The following is a 19,386-nucleotide window of genomic DNA, read 5'->3' as shown; positions in this document are numbered from 1 at the left end:
TAGCATCAGAGGTTCATATCCCAATTCTGATCATAAGCTGAGGGCTGTTTATAGTGAATAGTTAAACTATGTTCAGTTTTACTCAATCTTTCCTTTTTATATCATTAAACTCAGTTTTACCCACTTTTTTGTGTCAAATTGCTTTAGGAAACATGCAAAAAAAAATCATTGCATATATTTGTGAGCCTATTGTCAACTTTGAACTGAACCTGGCAGAAACCATTTTGTCGATTCTTAATCGCCACACAGTATGTGGGAGGGAAAGAGGCTGGAATGCACTGCCAGACACAACACTGCTCTGTCTCATGGGAAGCAAGGTCACCTCCAGAGGTGTCAGATGAGAACAGAGAGGAGTACCTACAGAGCCCGCCAATGAACCTAATTGTGACCCATGTCATTTGGAGAGGGCATCATTTAGTAGTTTTAACTGTACTGAAACTGCGGGAAATATTCAGAGTTGGTTTTACATTTAATGGTGCCCAGTGGTGGGATTCAAATAATGTAACCATTGGTTCTCTGCCCTAATGATTTCTTCCAAAAACCAGTTCACCAAACTGCTCAGAAAGTTAACCACTGGTTCTCCCGAAGTGATGTGAACCGGCTGGATCCCACCACTGATAGTGCCAATACGATGTGCCCAATGAAGAAGTTCTTTGCGAGAGATTGGAGTCTCAGAGTTCTGATTTGCTACAAGTTGTTACTCGAAACCTTGATACCAATTTTTCCATATATAATAATCTCACACACAATTTTGGCTTGTCTATTTCCTAATATCACATGTATCAGGATACCCCACTTTCCTCCAGTATACCTTGTGCCAAAACATTTAACATGTTTATTCACTTCTGTACCATAACATTTAGAAAGTAGAGTGGTTCGTTTCAGAGGTGGCATTCGGCAGGTTCTGACCAGAACTGGTAGAGGAAATTTTGAGTAGTTCGGAGAACTGGCAAATCCCACCTCTGATTGGCCCTCCCCCATCTATTCTCTGCCTCCCATCTACTCCCAGCTGATTGGCTGGGTCTTCTTTTGTTGCCCTGCACAGGAGAACGGAGCTGGAAAGCAGGTTAGTAGGGTGGGGAGAGAATGGGATTTTGTAGTAACTTTTCCCAAGGAGTGGGGAAGGACTGGGGATTTTACAGTATCCTTCCCCTGCCACGCCCACCAAGCCACGCCACACCCACCAAGCCATGCCCACAGAACCAGTAGTAAAAAGTTTTGAATCCCACCACTGGTCTGTTGTATTTTTGGTTTTCTTCATTCTTTGATCGCATGCATCCACAGGTTCCTCCTCTCTCGTGCCGAGAAGCGTGCAATCTCCTTGTTGCAGGGGGGGAAAAATGTCGACACATTTCCTTGCAGAAAGAGATATGACCGTCTCTCTGGAGAGAGGGGGGAGGGAAGGCAGCCCCAAAGAACACCACTGAATGTTCAGTAAATGAACTGCGACATGAGCATATTGAATTAGGCTGCAAAGATGGCAGGTGTTTCTTGTAAGCCAGATGTCACTCTGTTTGTTGGCTCTGTGGCAGATGAGGGAAATGAAATAATATCAGTGTTCGTTGATCAGCTCATCACTTCCTGTTACATTGTAAGAAAGGACCGCTTCTCCTTTCCAAAGGGCCTCAGCAATACAGCTGTTGCAACCCGCCTGGTTAAATTCTTTGTTCTCCATTGATTGTAGCTCACAAAGTTTGCTAAACTCTTGGTATTCAACATGTGTGGTTTTTTTTTTTTCCAATCCTGCTTCCGTCCCCACCCCCTTTGAAAGGATAAATGCATCTTATTCTTCATCAACAACTCTCTCTCTCTCTCTCTCTTCTTAAAACCATAGTTTTATATGTATATATAACTATGTATGTGTGTATGTATGTATGTATGTATGTATGTATGTATGTATGGTATTCAGCTTTGTTTGGGTATTTTCCCACGTCATTGTAGTTGAGCTTTTAAAGTTGTAGCAACGTTATATACCATACATATATATATATATGTATATGAACACTATACAGAAGCCTGATGATGGCAGATGAGATTCTGCCAAAACGTTGCTACAACTTTAAAAGCACAACTACAATGACGTGGGAAAATACCCGAACAAAGCTGAATGCCATACACACACACACACACACACACACACACACACACATATACATACAATTAGAATTGCAAAAGATAATACAGACCAAAAGAAAAAAGAAAAACAGTATAGAAAAGGTATCCATATAAGATAATATTTGTAGTTCAGGGTTGAATGGTGGGGACTTTCTCTGGGTGTAAGGACCAGACTCTCCCCGCTTCAGACGATAAGAATGAACTTTTGAAAACTGGGTATTTCAAAACGAATTCTTTATTAAAGAGGAAGAAAGCAAGTCAACATTCAAAGCAGGGTTGGATATCCTTCTGGGCACACAGCTCAGATAAAGGGAGTTAGAACCTGTTAGCTAATCAGCTGGGTCTTCTTTGGTTGCCCTGCACAGGAGAACAGAGCTGGAAAGCAGGTTAGTGGGGTGGGGAGGGAATGTGGATTTTGCAGTAACCTTCCCCTGCCATGCCCACCAAGCCACGTCCACCAAGCCATGCTCACAGAACTGGTAAAAAAAATTGAATCCCACCACTGCTCCATAGAAAGGAAACATTTGAGATTGCACAAATCACTCTTTGTACAATAGGATCTCCAGTAGATTCACTTTCTGTTTAAACATCTCCACTGAAAGCAAAACCATAACTATTAGGAAGAAATTTGGAAGAATTATCCATGTTACATATCAGAAGGGCTAAAACTTTTTTTTTTACTTTATACTATTCTGTTTGCTTTGCTTTTGGGGTATCTTTATTTTTTAAAAAAAATATTTGGAGGGCTTTCTTAATTCTTCTGGATACTTAAGTCATGAAAATATTCATTTTGTTTGAAGTTTAAATATGAATATTGATTTTATAAATGATTTAATTAATTTAAAGTAAATACATCAGTTTTCAGGTTGGGTTTATGATTATTTTTTATCTTTTTATCTTTTGCTTGTACACCATTCAGAGTCCCTCTATGGCACTGGGTGGCTTTTAAATTGAAATACTAACTAATTAAATGAATTAGATTTTTCCCTTTTATTTTATACCAATTGTTTGTTTTCCTTCCTTTTTTCTTTCAATACTTCAGGATACTAAAGTGGAGTGCAGCTCTTGTGTAGAAACAGTGGACAGAAAAGTAAGTCTCTCATTCTAATAGCATTTTTTTTGCTATAGATATATATCTCCAAGATATTTGTGTGTTTGGATCGAGTGTAATTGAAAATATTAATTCTGTGGAAATAAGTAAGAACTATTACTTAGCCGTGGTGGCACAGTGGTTAGGAGGCAGTACTTTCGGTCTAACTCACTGCTCATTCCAAGAGTTTGATTCTGAGCAACGCAAGGTTGACTCAGCCTTCCATTCTTCTGAGGTCAGTAAAATGAAGACCCAGATTGTTGGGGGGAAGAGGCTGACTCTGTAAACTGCTTAGAGAGGGCTGTAAAGCACTGTGAAGCAATATATAAGTCTAAATGCTGGTGCTAGTGCTAGTGCTCTTATGTCTTGAACTTTGATTCTTTAATTTGAACATAAAATTATTGTTGATTATTTCTATGACAAACTGGAGTTTAGTTCTACCAATATTGCAGTGGCGGATAAACCTCATAATTCATGACTGTAGATAGATAGATAGATAGATAGATAGATAGATAGATAGATAGATAGATAGATAGATAGATAGATAGATAGATGATAGATAGATGATAGATAGATAGATAGATAGATAGATAGATAGATAGATAGATAGATAGATAGATAGATAGACAGACAGACAGACAACCAGGTCTATTTTCTTTAAAAAGTTCATGTAGTTTTTCTCTATGTAATGCTTTTCCACATATGAATTTCCTGTTCTGTTCCCATCCTGGAACTCTTTCTAGATAACTTAATTGAAGCTATATCTATCTACTATGTGCATAGTTTCACTTTTCAGCCTCTTGCAGAACAGACTTTTTTTACGCATATTGTCTCCCTGAATATTTTTATTTTATTTTATTTTTAATCTCTTAAACTTTGGCTGAATGTGTATCTGAATGTGTTTTGAGTAAACATGGTCAGTATGGATATTTAGGTTATTGCTAACCATGGTTAGCTTCAAAAGCAATGTTCAAGTTTGTGGGTCAACTGTCTGGTTAGCTGTGGCATGGAAATGGCACAGAACTTTAATAAAAGAGTAAGGACTAACATTGGTTATAGCATTGATGACATTACTCTATATCTGAATGTCTACAGAAATTATCAGTCATCCAGGTCAGGGTTGTCCCAAAGGTGCTTTGTCAAGAGGCAAGTGGATTTTCTAGTTTTTCTTTCTTCAAAGAAAAACCAAAAAAGCCCAGTTGCCTCTTGAAAAAGCACCTTTGGAATACTTATATCTATTTGGAGAAATTTAATCAGGATGACCTCGGCGCACCTCTCAGTAAGTATTAGCAACACCTGTGGTCCCAGAAGAATGCTAATAGCATCTTGAAGAAGTACTGGTGTGTGCCTGTTATGTAACATCATTCAAAGGGGAAACTGAAATTGCTTGAGAACTCTTCTTTTCCTCTGGAAGAACAACAATTGCCCAAAAATTCAAATAAAAATCTCACTTCTTTAGTGCTACTATAATGCGCACATTTAAAATGTTCACGAGAAGTATGTACCATTTTTTGGAATCAAATTAATGCACATGGCAATGATTGCTGTTGATGTATCTAATGGTGGTAGTAAGTTTCTGCAACTATCTGTTGGAGTTCTGTACCTGTCATGTTTGGTGGCTTCACCAAACCAGATAGAGGGAAAATCAATGGGAAAACAGGTCCCATGGAAGCTTATTTTCATGGTGCTAAGTCCTCATATCTGGTTTAGACCTAGGAAGGGAGAGTTCACCCCGAAGGAAGTAATTTCACAATGATATGACCAAATGGGTCGCATTAATGTACATGTAACTAGTTTTGGGACATTTGTGAACTGAAAAGGATGGTCATCCAAAAAACTAATATTCTTTGCTTTCATTCAGAGCCTCCCCTCTTCTCCCCCTTCCTTCCTTCCTTCCTTCCTTCCTTCCTTCCTTCCTTCCTTCCTTCCTCTTCCCTTTCCTTTTCTCTTCCTTTCCCTTCTCTTTTCCCTTCTCTTTTTATGCAACATTATAGTGTGTCTATTTCCAATTCTCATTTCTTTCGTCTCTGATCAGCAGTTTTTCTGCCTTTTATAGCTACAATAAAATTTGCCAGATATGACAGTAGAACATATTCTTTCTTCTACATTTTTTTTTCATTAAATGCAATTTTCATTTCTCAGAGGTGATCAAGTGAGGTGTGGGCAGGGGGAGGAATTCTCTCTTTGCAGCCAATTCCTTTCTCGTGATGAAACTTTTCTAAAACAAGCCGTCTATCTTTTTTTACTTTCCTTCCCTCAAACAGCAATAGTAGTTTCACAGCTGCTTGGAATCCATTATTTTTTAAATTCTCCTTTTCTTACTGCCATCTCCCCCCCCCCCCAGCCTTTTTAATCCAATGCATGGCATCTGTACGAAATCATTAACAAAGATGTTTATTGAACTACATAATTCAGCCCCTCCGTTTTGGTGACATTTTAAGCAGGAGACATGTAGACAAAATTGCTTTTGGGCCTTGAGTTTTCTGACAAGCATTTAGCAATGTACAATTTGGCCATTGTACAATTTGTGAAATTGGCCATTGATGGCCTGAAGCCCATCCTGATATCTCTCTGTACAACAGATAGGGAGTGATGTCTTTAGACAAAAGGAGCCTTGCATTTAAACTGATATGAGAAGGGAAATCCCATCAAGATTCCTAACATCAGTGAATTAGAGAAGCAGCCTTACGTTAAGGGCCGTGCCAATCCTAACTCATTTCTGGATGGTTTCAAAATGTGTCCTGGTGTTTCATGAAGTCTTAGAAATTGTTTCTGAAATGGCTTTTGATACTTTCTTCCACATCCTTGATTGAAACTTTGATTAGATGGTATGATACTTTACCTGAACCAAGTTGCTCCAGAGTTCAGCCAGAAAAAGAGAAGGAAGGAAGGAAGGAAGGAAGGAAGGAAGGAAGGAAGGAAGGAAGGAAGGAAGGAAGGAAGGAAGGAAGGTTTGGGGTCTTAGAACCAGAGGATGAAATCCAGGAAAAATGAAGTACATGTTAAGTTCTCCCTGATTTGGAGTGTCAAATGTCAACCGTCCCATTGGCATATTCAGAAAAAGGACATAATTTTACCCAGAGTATAACTTTACTGATAGATCCATATAGGCACAGAAGAAGCAAAGCCAATTCTAAAAGTTCCAATAGAAAGCAGCATAGATAAACTCTCCCTTTTCCCATTTAGGACACCTACTGCCTATTGTCCACCAATCCAATGCATTCTTTGTGTTTTGGGAAAAAGTCTGTGGCAGGGGTAGAATGCTACCAGTTCAGCCCGGTTCTATAGAACTGGCAGTTCTGAAGAGCAGCACCGGTTCGGTGTCTGCTGCTCTGTTTGGCCTACCCGCCTACCCGGGTTCTTACCTGTCCTTTATTTCCTCCTTTTTCAACCTCAGCTGCTTTGCGCAGCACAGCTGAGATTGAAAAAGCAGGAAAGAAGAGGATTTTCAAATGCTGCGCACATGTGCGCAGCACTTGCCAGCTGTCCAGGCGGCACAGCTGAGGTTTTTAGGAAATGGTCTACACGCGCGTGCAAAATGCACTCTCACCAGGGATTCTACTGCCGGAGAACCGGCAAATCGTACCACTGGCTGGCCCCACCCTGCCCCACCCACTCACTCCTAACCTGGCATGCGCGCCATCAAACTTGCCTGCTAAGTTGCTATTTTTCCTTTTTTCCCCCTGACCATCAGCTGTTCTGCTGTGCCGGGAGACTTAGATTAGCTAGAAAGCAGGAAATCGTTAGATTTCTTGCTTTCTAGCTAATCTAAAAGCAGAGCTGAGCCTGAAGCTTCTATTATTCAGTGCAGACTCAGGTAGCAGATGGCAGAAACACAGATCTCTAAGTGAATCTTTGATTCTGTGAGCAACTCAACCTGCCTGCCTGCTTTGCCTGATTTTGAGTAAAAGTTGCTCTTTTTTTATAAAAAAAAAATTCAATATTTACATATTTTTTATAATATTTACATACAAGCCATACCCAGCCAGTCACATGACCACCAAGTGACACCCACAAATTAGGCCACACCCACATAACCAGTTGTTAATAAATTTGTATCCCACGCCTGGTCTGTGCCACTCTAAAAAAGTTCTTGTAACATGACCTTGAAGTGTAGGAACTTTCTCAGGCTTTAACTGACTCGCTTGGCTCCCTCAGCCCCTCCCAACTTCCCCCAAAATTCCATCCCTCTCTTCTCTTTCTGTTGTCAAGCTGTGAGAAGAATTGCAGGTGGTGATAAAATCTGAGTTAGTCTTGACAGAAAGATAAAAAAAATGTCGTTGTCTGTCTATCCACCCTACTGAGATATATTATTGAAATTAGAATCACTTAGAAAGTCTAAACTGGGGCAAATGCTGTTAGATGTATTTTGTTTCTTCCAATAAATAGAAAAGTTTGGTTTGTAACACAAGTCAGCCAGATATTTAGACTGGATTTGGCATTTTGATTCACTTTTATTTTTTCATTATATATTCATTTTTATTCATTGGATGACATCTAGTCCAACCCTCTGCTTGAGCAGTTGAGCATTTTAGACCAATGGCTGTCCAGTCTCTTCTTAAAAGCCACCAGTGATGGGCACCAACAACTTCTGAAGGCAAGCAATTCCACTGATGAATTATTCTCACGGTCAGAACATTTTTCCTTAGTTTCAGTTTGGATAGCTCCTTGATTAGTTTCCATCCATTATTCCTTGTCCGGCCTTCAGGTGCTTTGGACCCCCTCTTCTCTGTGGCAGCCCCTGACTGCTATCCTGTCTCCCCTGGTCCTTCTCTTCACTAGAGTAGCCATACCCAGTTCCTGCAACTGTTCTGTATGTTTTAGCCTTCAGCCTCCTGATCATTTTTGTTGCTCTTTTCTGCACTCTTTAATAAGTTTCATGATGATATGTTTCATGAGTTTCATAATTTAACTTTCATAGGTTCCATTATATAGAGAAGTTAAATCCAGAAGTTCGGATTTACTCCTGTTAATAAATGGCTTAGATAAAGTGCAGTGATACCTATTCTGACTCTGCCTTCTCATACATCCTAAATGACCTTAGGCCCATGAGTTAAAAGTTAATGGACAGGAAAGGGTTAAGTCTACCCTATTGCTAAAATGGTTGGTAAGGACTCATGTGTGAAGCTCTTTGCAACATCTGATGGATGTAAAAATAACATGAATAATAATTCCTTTTGTGGAGATAAGAGATAAACTTTGATGGCCTAGTATGATTATTAAAGTGGATTTCTATCAATTTGGACAAGCTTAATTTTATTTCTGGAACAAATAAGTGTCCATAATTTGCCTCCCATAAATTATTTCTTCTGGTGCAGACAGTTAAGTTTCTAGATCATTGTAGTATATTGGGAAAAAAAAAGATTTGGCTATTATTGCTTAATTATTCTATTTTTACTATTTTATAACTGTTGTAATATCTACTATAATTGTCACGGTATTTAGTATATTACTATACATATTATCATATCATTGCATTATATTGTATTTTAATATAATTTCTACAATATACAATTTATCATTATATGATAATGATAGTATCATAATATCCAGACAATACTATAATAGTCCCTCTTCCTGTAGTCCAACCAGTCAAGGAGAATTTGGTAGGCACCAATATAAACTTCTACATCAAAGGAGTAGCCGAATAAAAATTCCTCTGCTAAGCAAGTTCAGCGGGAACAAGAGGTTTCAAAAGTTGCATCTCAAATCTTATCCAAACATCGGATATTTTTTCCCCTGAAAAAAGAAGTGAACAGCTATTGAAATCCATATTTGCACACCTGATCTATATATACCTTAGCATGCTATCCACTGTGCCTGAAGTTTGCTTTGCTCTCCTGCCTGGTTGTTTGATTAGTCTTCTTCTCCTTTGTTGAGTCAACATGGCTGTCATCGGCCCTGACATTCTTGGCAGTGTCCCCCGGAGACCACGATGAGGTTGGCCGCTAACGAGCAGCTGAGTGGCATTAGCTTTGTAGTGTAAGGTCATACACAGCATCACCTTCTCTTCTCCAGCTCAGGGAAAGAAAAGATTTTGTTGAGCAAATCCTTTTGAAGTGCATTTTGACAGAGGGAGTCATCACTTTTTGCATGTGCAAGGCGCTGTGGGGCCACTGAGATCAAAAGCGGTACAGGGATGTGATAATGTGACAGGTCAGCCAAGTTCAGAGGTTTTTTTTTTTTCCCTTTTCTGTTGTAACATTTCATCAGTTGGCATGATCTTCTCGGGGATACAATATGCACAGTTAAACTTGGAGCTTCTTTGCGTACTAGTTAGGGGACCTCTGTAGCAACAGCTGTCAAAGAGTCTTCTGGCTCTTTCCAGAGATTAATTAAAAATCCCCCTGAGGAAGTCAGATGATGAATTTGGAAGATACAGATGGGCAAAGGGGGAAGAAAAGAAGACTGACCAAGGTCATAACACATGCCCACATGCAAAACCAAGATTTTTTTCCCCAAAAAACTGTATTGCTTCTGATTTTAGATATTCTTTTCCTTTGGAATATTGAGTTTAATTATTCTATAAAGTTTCAGCAGGGTGGTGTTGCAAGGGATCTATTTATATGGGGAATCGGATGACAAAAACCCATCGCTTTACAGCTAATTGATTATTAGAGAAGAGCCTTAAGAGAAGACTTGAGGGAGAATTGGAGAATGAGGTCATTTTGCTAAACAGAGGGGCTAATTGTTCAGCGGGAAGTCAACAGTGATTAATTAATTAATATTCTCCAAAGCACCTGAGGGCAGGACAAGAAGTAAAGGGTGGGAGATCATTAAAGAGAGATCCAACCTGTAACTAAGGAGAAATTTCCTGACCATGACAATAATTAAGCACTGAAACAGCATAACTCTGAAAGTTGTGCATGCTCCATCACTGGAGGTTTTCAGGAGGAGATGAGACATCTATTTATTTAGAATAGAATAGAGTAGAGTAGAATAGAATAGAATAGAATAGAATAGAATAGAATAGAATAGAATAGAATAGAATAGAATAGAATAGAATAGAATAGAATATTGGAATGAAGAATGAAATGGAATGGCATAGAATATGGGATAGGATAGGATAGGACAGGGTAGAGTAGAGTAGAGTAAGTAATGTAGAGTAAAGTATAATAGGAATAGGAATAGAATAGAAATGAAACAGCATAGCATAGGAATAGGAATAGAATAGAAATGAAATAGCATAGCATAGGAATAGGAATAGAATAGAATAGGGAATAGAAGAGAAGAGAAGAGAAGAGAAGAGAAGAGAAGAGAAGAGAAGAGAAGAGAAGAGAAGAGAAGAGAAGAGAAGAGAAGAGAAGAGTTGGAAGAGACCTTAGACTCTTCTAGTCCAACCCCCTACTTAGGCAGGAAACCCTATACCACTTCAGACAAATCGTTGTTCAATTTCTTCTTAAAAACTCCCAGTGTTGTTGGAGCATTTACAACTTCTGGAGGCAAGTTGTTCCACTGATTATTTGTTCTAACTGTCAGGAAATTTCTCCTTAGTTCTAGGTTGCTTCTCTCCTTAATTAGTTTCTACCCATTGCTTCTTGTCTTTCCTTGAAATGCTTTGGAGAATTGTGGCAGCTCCTATCAGAACACTGCTATCATGTCTCCCCTAGTCCTTCTTTTCATCAGACTAGACATACCCAATTCCAGCAACCATTCTTTATATGTTTTAGCCTCCAGTTCCTTAATCGCCTTTGTTGCTCTTCTCTGCACTCTTTTTTTTTTTACATCACCAAAACTGGATGCAGTATTCCAAGTGTGGCCTTACCAAGGCATTATAAAGTGATATTAACACTTCATGTGATCTTGATTCTATCCCTCTGTTTATGCAGCCTAGGACAGCGTTGGCTTTTGTGGCAGCCAACAATCTGGAATAGTATAAGGTCTCCTGCCTTGGGCAGGGGTTTGTTTAGAAGACCTCTAAGGTCCCTTACAGCCATGGGATTCTATGATGACTTTTAGAGGAATATATATTATAAAGCTATTTTGATGTACTATATAAAAGAGCAGGAGAAGCATTTGGAGAACTTGATAATTATTTAATATGAGATGATGGGAATGATTTCACTAGAAAAGATGAACTTAAAAATTCTAGGTTGTTGTTGTTGTGCTCAAGATGAGTAAAGGCAGAAGACTAATTTGTAAATTTACCCCAGTCCTATCTCTTCCTCTGGATTCATGTCCCAGAGGGGGGGAAAAAAAGCAGGGAAATGGATGGAAGTAAATAGTTCAATCCAAAATGTTGAGCCTACAGGCTTTTCAGGTCATCTCTCTGGGATTCTTGCCAATCACTCAGTCACATTTGTGTGTGTGGTAGATTTATGAAGATTGTTGTAAAACAGGTACTTTTCAATCCCAAGGATGATACACAGTTGTGAAAACAGCTGACTGGAAAAAAAAAAACACCAGGAAAACAAATTTGAGAAATAAATGAACCAGAGGAAAAATGAACAAGACAGGTGGAATGTGACATGTTTACATCTGTCCTGAAATGGGAAAAAAATATGAAACTGAGATAATATTTGTACTTTCTCTAGAGAGTGAAATGACACAACAAAGTCTCCAAGGAAACTTGTTAAATCTGGACATGTTGTATGATTTTATACAGAAAAAAAAAAGCATCTTGGCTGGAGTTGGGAGGGGGGAATTCTGGATAGGCCTGTTCCATTTTTCAACTGCTTTTGTTTCCATACAATTTTCAAGATTTGCCCTTTTTAGAGTTCCTTCCAGAAGTCTAGTTAAGAAATTATGAAAGGATGAAATGCAATGAGCCCACTCACCTTTTCCATAAAGGTTTTATACTTCAGGGACCAAACCATTTTTATACAGTATATGTCATCATCCTATACTTACATAAATGCAGCATTGTAATCTTATTTAATTTTCTCTTTTCTGAACCACTTCACATCCATTACAATCCTGGATTCAGATAAAAAATGTTATTTGCTTTTCAAGAAGATGCATTCTTCTGCAAACATTTTGCAAAAACAGCATAAAAGGGGTATCCTTTCCTTCCCCCCTCCCTCTTAAACCACTCTTTTAAAAAATGTCCTAGAATTCTGACAACTTTAATTCAGAGAAACTCCTGCAGGCATTCAGCAGGATGAAACTACACACAGTTTCCTGATAAATGAAGATTTGGTACAGTCTGAGATCCTAATGGGGTGTTTCCATGCCATTTGAATGTGGCTGTCACCGGATGTTACAAACTCCCTTGTTCTTCCTGTCACCATGACATGCAATTATGGAATTTCACAGTTGAAAAGATGACAACTCCTCCCGTGTTCTTGTCCTTCTTTCTTGACTTAATCCAGCTGCACCCAGCAGTCAGTAATTTGATATGGTGACAGGTGATAGCAGAGGTACCAAAAAACCCAATCTCCTGACCAACTGAAGTGGCTGCACAACTTCCACTGCTACGAGGAGTTCAAAAGATGCTCTGAGGCTTGTTCTTTTCTTGGGCTAGAATGTCTGCCATTAGGAAAGAAACTACAAGTTTGACAATAAATTGTTCAGAGCCTACATTGTATTACTCTGAAGAAAATGGCCTGGGTTCTTTTCAATGCCTAACTTTGCCAGATTCCCAGAACATGTTTAAGCTGATATTGTACTTCTTGCTTTTCCAACCCAGTTTTAATGCAGACTTTGAACTGTCTATGGAGATTCTGAGTCATATAGGTCATGGTTGTCCCAAAGGTTCTTTTTCAAGAGGAAACTGGATTTTCTTGTTTTTCTTTGCAGATGTTTTGCTTCTCATCCAAGAAGCTTCTTTAGCTCTGACTGGCTGGTGGGGAATGCAAGGATTTATATTCCTTGCAGACAGCTGGTCATTTGCATCCTTTTAGAGAGACATTGAGGCCACTTGGAGATTTGTCTGTGTCCTTAGGGTCACAGTTTCACAAGTCCTTTCATCAGTTCCACACCCATTTGCACTGATCTGGTGACTCTGAGGACACAGACAAACCTCCAAGTGGCCTCCACAGCTCTCTCAAAGAATGCAAATGACCAACTGTCTGCAAGGAATCTACATTTGTTATTTGTTTCTCATCCTCTTCCTTATTCCTGGTTTGTTTGGCAGATTAAGCCAGTCTCTTTGTAAAGATACGCAGTAGAAGAACAGAATAAGAAATAAAAATATTAAGCAATGAAGCTGTGATTACTGAATCTGTGTCTGCTTTCTCCAGTAATAAAACTACAATTAAATTAAACCACACTTTTCCAGAAGGGTTGAATTTGGCCAACAAGACATTGCTTAGAAAAAGAAACTCATGAATTCTAATCCATATTCTGTATCTTTATAAAGTATGCACATTTTCCTTTAAATGCTGTGCATTTTCATTTAACATATGCAAGTGAGTAAGCATTTGTGAGCCTAGAATATATCAAATATTTTTGAGAGGGATCGCATTGAAGGATAAATGCATTCCAAGCCATACATCAGCCCAAGAAGAGTGGATTAGATTGTTTTGCATATATAAATGTAGACTAAACCCAATTTTCCAACATTTCTAGCTGGGATATATTTGATAATGGTGTAGAAATGAGTCAAGCTTTATGACATCTTCTATCTATATGATAAACTTTGTCCCACTCATTTTATCAACACATATTTGCTTGGGAGGAAATAAATAAAAAAAAATCCTACAACAATACCTTCTCATTGTCTCTTTTTAAGAAGAATCTGACAGCCAGACAAATGAGAAACAGGAAGTCTCCCATCTTAACATATGCAGTAGGTGCTATCCGGAAATGATCTATACCATTCTTTTCCTCAGCTTCATTGGAATTTTATGATGGAGGCCGGAAAATATTGTGTTGCGGTGTCATGCAACCCAGCTGCAAGAGAATACTAACAACAACAACAACAGTTTGCAGACCAGATGGTTAGAAGTCATCTAGTCATCAGTGGTCCCCAACTTTTCTGGCTCTGCAGACTGGTGGCGATGCTGGGGGTGATGGGGACAGGGATAGGAGATGGTTTCATTATCTCCTCTCCACCACTTGTGCCCCACTTGTGCAAACACAGCTTCGTGCACACATGCACCTACTACTTTCACAGCCCAGTTTCCAATGGGCCTTGTCCCAGTCCCAGTCTGTGGACCAGGAGTTGTGGGACTTCTGAAGACAACTTCTGTTCCATTTGGCTGATTGTTCTCACTGTCAGAAAATTCAGTGTTCATATTGCAATCCAATGCATTCTGCAGCAGTCAAGGTCATCTTTGCTAGAGTAGAAACTGCCAGAGGCTGAGGCAGTTCATTGCCATTTATGACCACTGAGATGTCCCTTTTATATCTGAAGAGCCAATCATTGGTGATTATGAACTGAGGATCTCTACCGTGGCTTCATTTTCCATGGCAACTCTTCTCAGATTCTTAGAAGATGGAATAACAGGGTTGGAAGGGTTGCCCAATGCCCTGCAGGAGGCCCTATACCACTGCAGACCAATGGCTGTCCAATCTCTTCTTGAAGACCTCCAATGATGCAAGTCTGTATTGCAATAGGAATGAAAAAGATCCCTCCATGGCCACATCCATGCCATGGAAATGAGAATGTTCCATTGGATGATTGGACATCTCCCTTCTTGACCACATCACAAATGACACAATTTGACAGCATTTTGATGTGGCACCAATTACAGAAAAGATGAGAGAAGGCTGGCTCTGCTGGTGTGGACATGTCCAGAGAGCAGCACCTTCCACCATTGCCAAGACAGCCAACCAACTAGAAGTCAATGTCTGGTAATCACAGATGACCATGAAAAGTGGAATTCAATGATCTGAAAAGTAGACCTACCATCTGTGGGAATATGGTAGGAAGGGGGAGGAGGAAGAGGAAGTAGTGCAGTGTCCAGGTGATCTTTGAACCAAGGGCACTGTTCCTTATTTCAGTTATAAAAGTATTTTGAACCCAAAACAGTGTGAATCATAACAGTAAACAGAACTCACAATTTGTAGTCAAAGAAATAAAAAATAAACCTACTTCAAAAGACAAAGGAGAAAAAATAATTTAAATTACCAGCACTTCATCAAAAAACATCAGGGTACCGAAATTAAATAAAAAATAGATAGCAGGCCTGCAAGCTGAGTAATGACCCATCTGTTCGTTATAGCCTTAATTTCTGTCAAAGAAGGCATCTCATTAAATGTATATCTTTGATTAGAGACCAAGCAAACAGCAGCAAAGTTCGGATACTTGGTTCTGATTTATCGGAATTGTAGCACTTTATTTTACTAGGAAAACAAACATGATGATGAATCAAGTTTTTTGAGGAAGAAAAATAAATTATGTGAATTTGGGAGGTAATGAGAGGATAGCCAAATTCTGTAATTCTTTTAAAAAAAGATGTCAAAAATGTTGTTTAATCCTACAGTGAAAAGATATCCCTCTGAACTATGCCTCCCTTAATAACCTAGAGAATTAATCATTTTTTAAAAAAACATTTTAATCGTTTATTCATTTGTGTATTTATTACATTCATATGCTGCCCGTCTCACTATCAAATAACTCTGTATTTCTCAACTTTGACTATTATCCAAAGCACCCAAAGGCCAGACAAGGAATAATGGATAAGAAGCAGCCTGGTGGCCAGGCTTGGCACATGATGCAAGTGGGGCAAGTTTCCCCCTCTACCCTTTCCCCCCTCCCCTCACTACCTCATGTTGTTTGCAATGCAAGCAACACAAGCCTTGTGTTCCCGTGAGCCATGTGGGCGGCGCAGCCTTGTGTTCCCACTCAGCCTGGATTAATCGCTTTGGGGGTGACATTTCTCTGCGGACCACCAAAATTTTCTCACGGACCACCAGTGGTCTCCAGCCCCCTGATTGGTGACCATTGCTTTGGAGAATATGTTGACCCCCCACTCTTCTCTGTGACAGAACCTCAAGGACATGAAGATGCTTATCATATCACCCCTGGTTGTTCTCTTCATTAGACTAGACATAACCAATTCTCTCAATGGTTTGTCTTTGTAAAAAAAAAAACCCACTACAGTACAGTTGTCTCAAGAAAGAAAAATCCTTATCAATCCTGCTTCCCAAATCGCATCAAATGATAGGCAATATATTTCCTCTCTCTTCATAACATGTGAGGGAGGTTGGGGAAAGCAAGGAAACAAAGCCTGAAAGGAATGAGAACCCAATGATGAAATCCATCACTGAATCCTTGCTGTGTTGGAGCAACAGAATGTCATTTTGGAAATGCAGTTAGACTGCATGTGGTACAGACTTATACTTGCGTCCTGTTTAAAACCGCGTTATAAAATATGGATTCTGTTGATTTCCTAGGGGGAGAAAGCAGAAAGCAGAAGAAAACTGGGATTTCATGAGGTCTACTTTCAAGTACTCCAAGGCTTATTGTGTAGAGGATGTGTCAGGGTTGTTAGGAGTGGTGTGGAAGCCTAGAAGTAGAGCTCTTGCCTCACTATTAGGCTGTGAGTTCGATCCTAGCTTTTTCTTTCTCTGGGCACAATGAGAATGTGTCTGCTGAACAAAATTCCACATTGGTGACAGGAAGGGCATCCGGCCATTGATCACTCTGCTAGCTCTGTTCCGTTGCCCAGACTCCACCCCACAACGGATTATGGGGCTGTTAAGTGATGATGTTGGATGTGTCAGGGTTGTTCATATTTGGGTTTAAATTACAAGAAGTGAATTAGTTTTGGACATCAAGAGAAATATCCAAATGGTAAGCTCTTCCACAGTGGAACAAAATCTCTCGGGGAATAGTGGACTTCCCTTCACTGGAGGTTTTTGAACAAAATCAGGTTGTTTATCTCTCAAGGACATTTGAACTACCTGAATGGGGTTTATCTAACTGATCTTCAAATACTTTCTGTGATTTACAATTCTAGAAGGTCCTTATGGTGCATTAAGAAGAAGAATTAAAACCTAGACGTTATCCAGAATGTATAATGAAGAAACTTCCTTTGAATGAAGCTAGAAAATCTCTTTCTACTTCTTTTTAATTGTCTGCCTTGAGCACTTTTACTTTCATTGATCCTCCTTAGCAGCCAATTATCAGTTTGTATAATCCTTGCATAGTCCTCACGACGTCTGCTTTTACACCAGGCTAAGCCATTATGTGATTTGTTTGAATTTGACTTAACATTAGGAATGAATCCAGTCATTATGGTTCATAAACTCTGGCTTATGGCACAGTGTGCTGTGTCTGCTCAGCCAATTATGTGACATATGGATGAGCCAATAGCCTACTGAAATGTTTTTATTTATTTATTTGCTGTACATTTTAAACCATTGTCTAGAATAACACACAGAAAGTCTATTTTTAAACAACCTTTCATGATTCCACAGACTATGCCGTAACTTATTTAGAGTTTTGAGTTCTACCCCAGTTAGATAGCACCACCTATCTAACCTTGGTTCATCACCAAAATGAGTAAGATTAAATGTGATTATTTTTCCAATGAGGAGCCCCAACATATCCCAGATCTGTAGCCTAGAGCATTAAGCAAAAAACCCTATGCAAAATAAAATCAGAAGACACAAATCTGGTCCGGGGTAGAAATAACAAAATCACAAAATCGGTAGCGTACAAAGAAAATGCCTATAAAATGTTTTACAAGTGGCACCTTCCTCCTTCGAGATTAGTGAAGATGCACCCCAATATGAGTCTGAACTGCTGGAAATGCAAAAAAAAAAAAAGAGGGATAGAGGGACCACCATATGTGGTGGTCTTGTGCAGAAGCTCAAAAATATTGGCAGAAAATTAGAAATTGGCTGGAGGAAATGAGAAGAGAACAGATTAAATTTAAACCAGAGTCGTTTCTATTAGGGATCATTGATAAAGAACTACCCAAAAAAGTGAAATATATAATAATACATATTTTGACAGTGGCCAGATTGGCTTTTGCACAATGTTGGAAACAGCCTCATGTTCCATCAGAGGAGATGATTATTCAAAAAATTTCAAGTTGTGCAGAAATGGACAAATTAACCTTGACATTAAAAGATAAAGACACTTCAATATACTACAACAGCTGGACCAGCTGGTACAAATGGATAGACCAAAGATAGATTTCACACTAAAAGGCAAAAGAAGATATGATAGAATCATAGTAGTGATATGCAGATATATGTAAGGATTGTGTATATGGTATAAAATAAGAAGACACAAATCGCAAAGCAGTTCTCAGATTGAAATCCTTCTTTGATGGATCTAATTTTCATCTCTCCCAACTTCCTAACTTGGAATTATGAAAACCATCAAACAACCCATGGTTGGGATGGCGATCAACCACACTCAATGCCTAGACATAGTGAAGGTCCTTACTGGACAATTCAGTTTCTGATTTGTTTGGATGAAGAAATTAAGATTACAGCAAACATATTTTCTTTGCTTATTGTGTACATTTTATTGCATTTTATCTGTTGTGAATCTGTTCCAATTATTGGCTGGAGGAAAAGACAATATTAGGATGTTTATAATGCAATTGTCAGTAGTTCTCTCATGCTGAAGTCATTGGAGATAGGTAAGTAGATAGATAGATAGATAGATAGATAGATAGATAGATAGATAGATAGATAGATAGAAAGATAGAAAGATGATAGAAAGGTAGAAAGATAGATTAGATAGATATAGATAGATGATAGATAGATTAGATAGACAGACAGACAGACAGATAGATAGACAGACAGACAGACAGACAGACAGACAGACAGACAGACAGATAGATAGATAGATAGATAGATAGATAGATAGAAATATATTTCTGTTCATTATTTGAGGGATGTCATTCTTCACTTGATTTATCCCAAATCAGATACAAATTGCTTTCTTGCATCAGTGCTCCAGCACAGGAAATATTTGTCTTTGTATAGAACTGTGTACTTGAAATTTACATACTATTTTTCCTGGTTCTAATAAATAAATCCCATTTTAAGACATATATATATATATATATATATATATATATATATATATATATATATATATATATATATATATTGCTTTTTAAAAAAATGTGTTTCAAGATCGATATATACATACAGCTGTATTTCTTCCTTATCTCATTACATAGAGATGGAATTCCTCTATTTTATTTTACTTGATTTTTCTCCACTCTAGCAGTCAATTTCAGCCCATGTCACTTTTGTATATATTCGTACATAAATCAATTTAACTTCATTTCTCCATCAATCTGCATTTTAACAAATTGCACAAAAGG

The 19,386-nt window shown here is 38.6% G+C and overlaps 1 protein-coding gene across 7 annotated transcripts in view; it reads left to right on the top strand.

Annotated features, from left to right (window-relative positions):
• RBFOX1 (RNA binding fox-1 homolog 1) overlaps window positions 1-19,386 on the top strand; it is a 1,842,789-nt gene that overhangs the window by 979,736 nt on the left and 843,667 nt on the right. For 6 of the 7 annotated variants that reach the window (XM_087912645.1, XM_087912641.1, XM_087912643.1 and 3 more), the window contains exon 5: window positions 3,158-3,205. The exons of the other annotated variant lie outside the window; for it this stretch is intronic. In XM_087912645.1, coding sequence (XP_087768771.1) covers window positions 3,158-3,205 — 48 coding nt within the window. The remainder of the gene's footprint in view (window positions 1-3,157; window positions 3,206-19,386) is intronic. 7 annotated transcript variants of the gene reach the window in all.

The sequence above is a fragment of the Pseudonaja textilis genome, chromosome 14, assembly GCF_049901715.1.
Source record: "Pseudonaja textilis isolate UNSWEBS1 chromosome 14, rPseTex1.2, whole genome shotgun sequence".
Lineage (NCBI taxonomy): Eukaryota > Metazoa > Chordata > Lepidosauria > Squamata > Elapidae > Pseudonaja > Pseudonaja textilis.
Note: the sequence above shows the minus strand (reverse complement) of the source record. Positions and strands in the feature narration are given on the sequence as shown.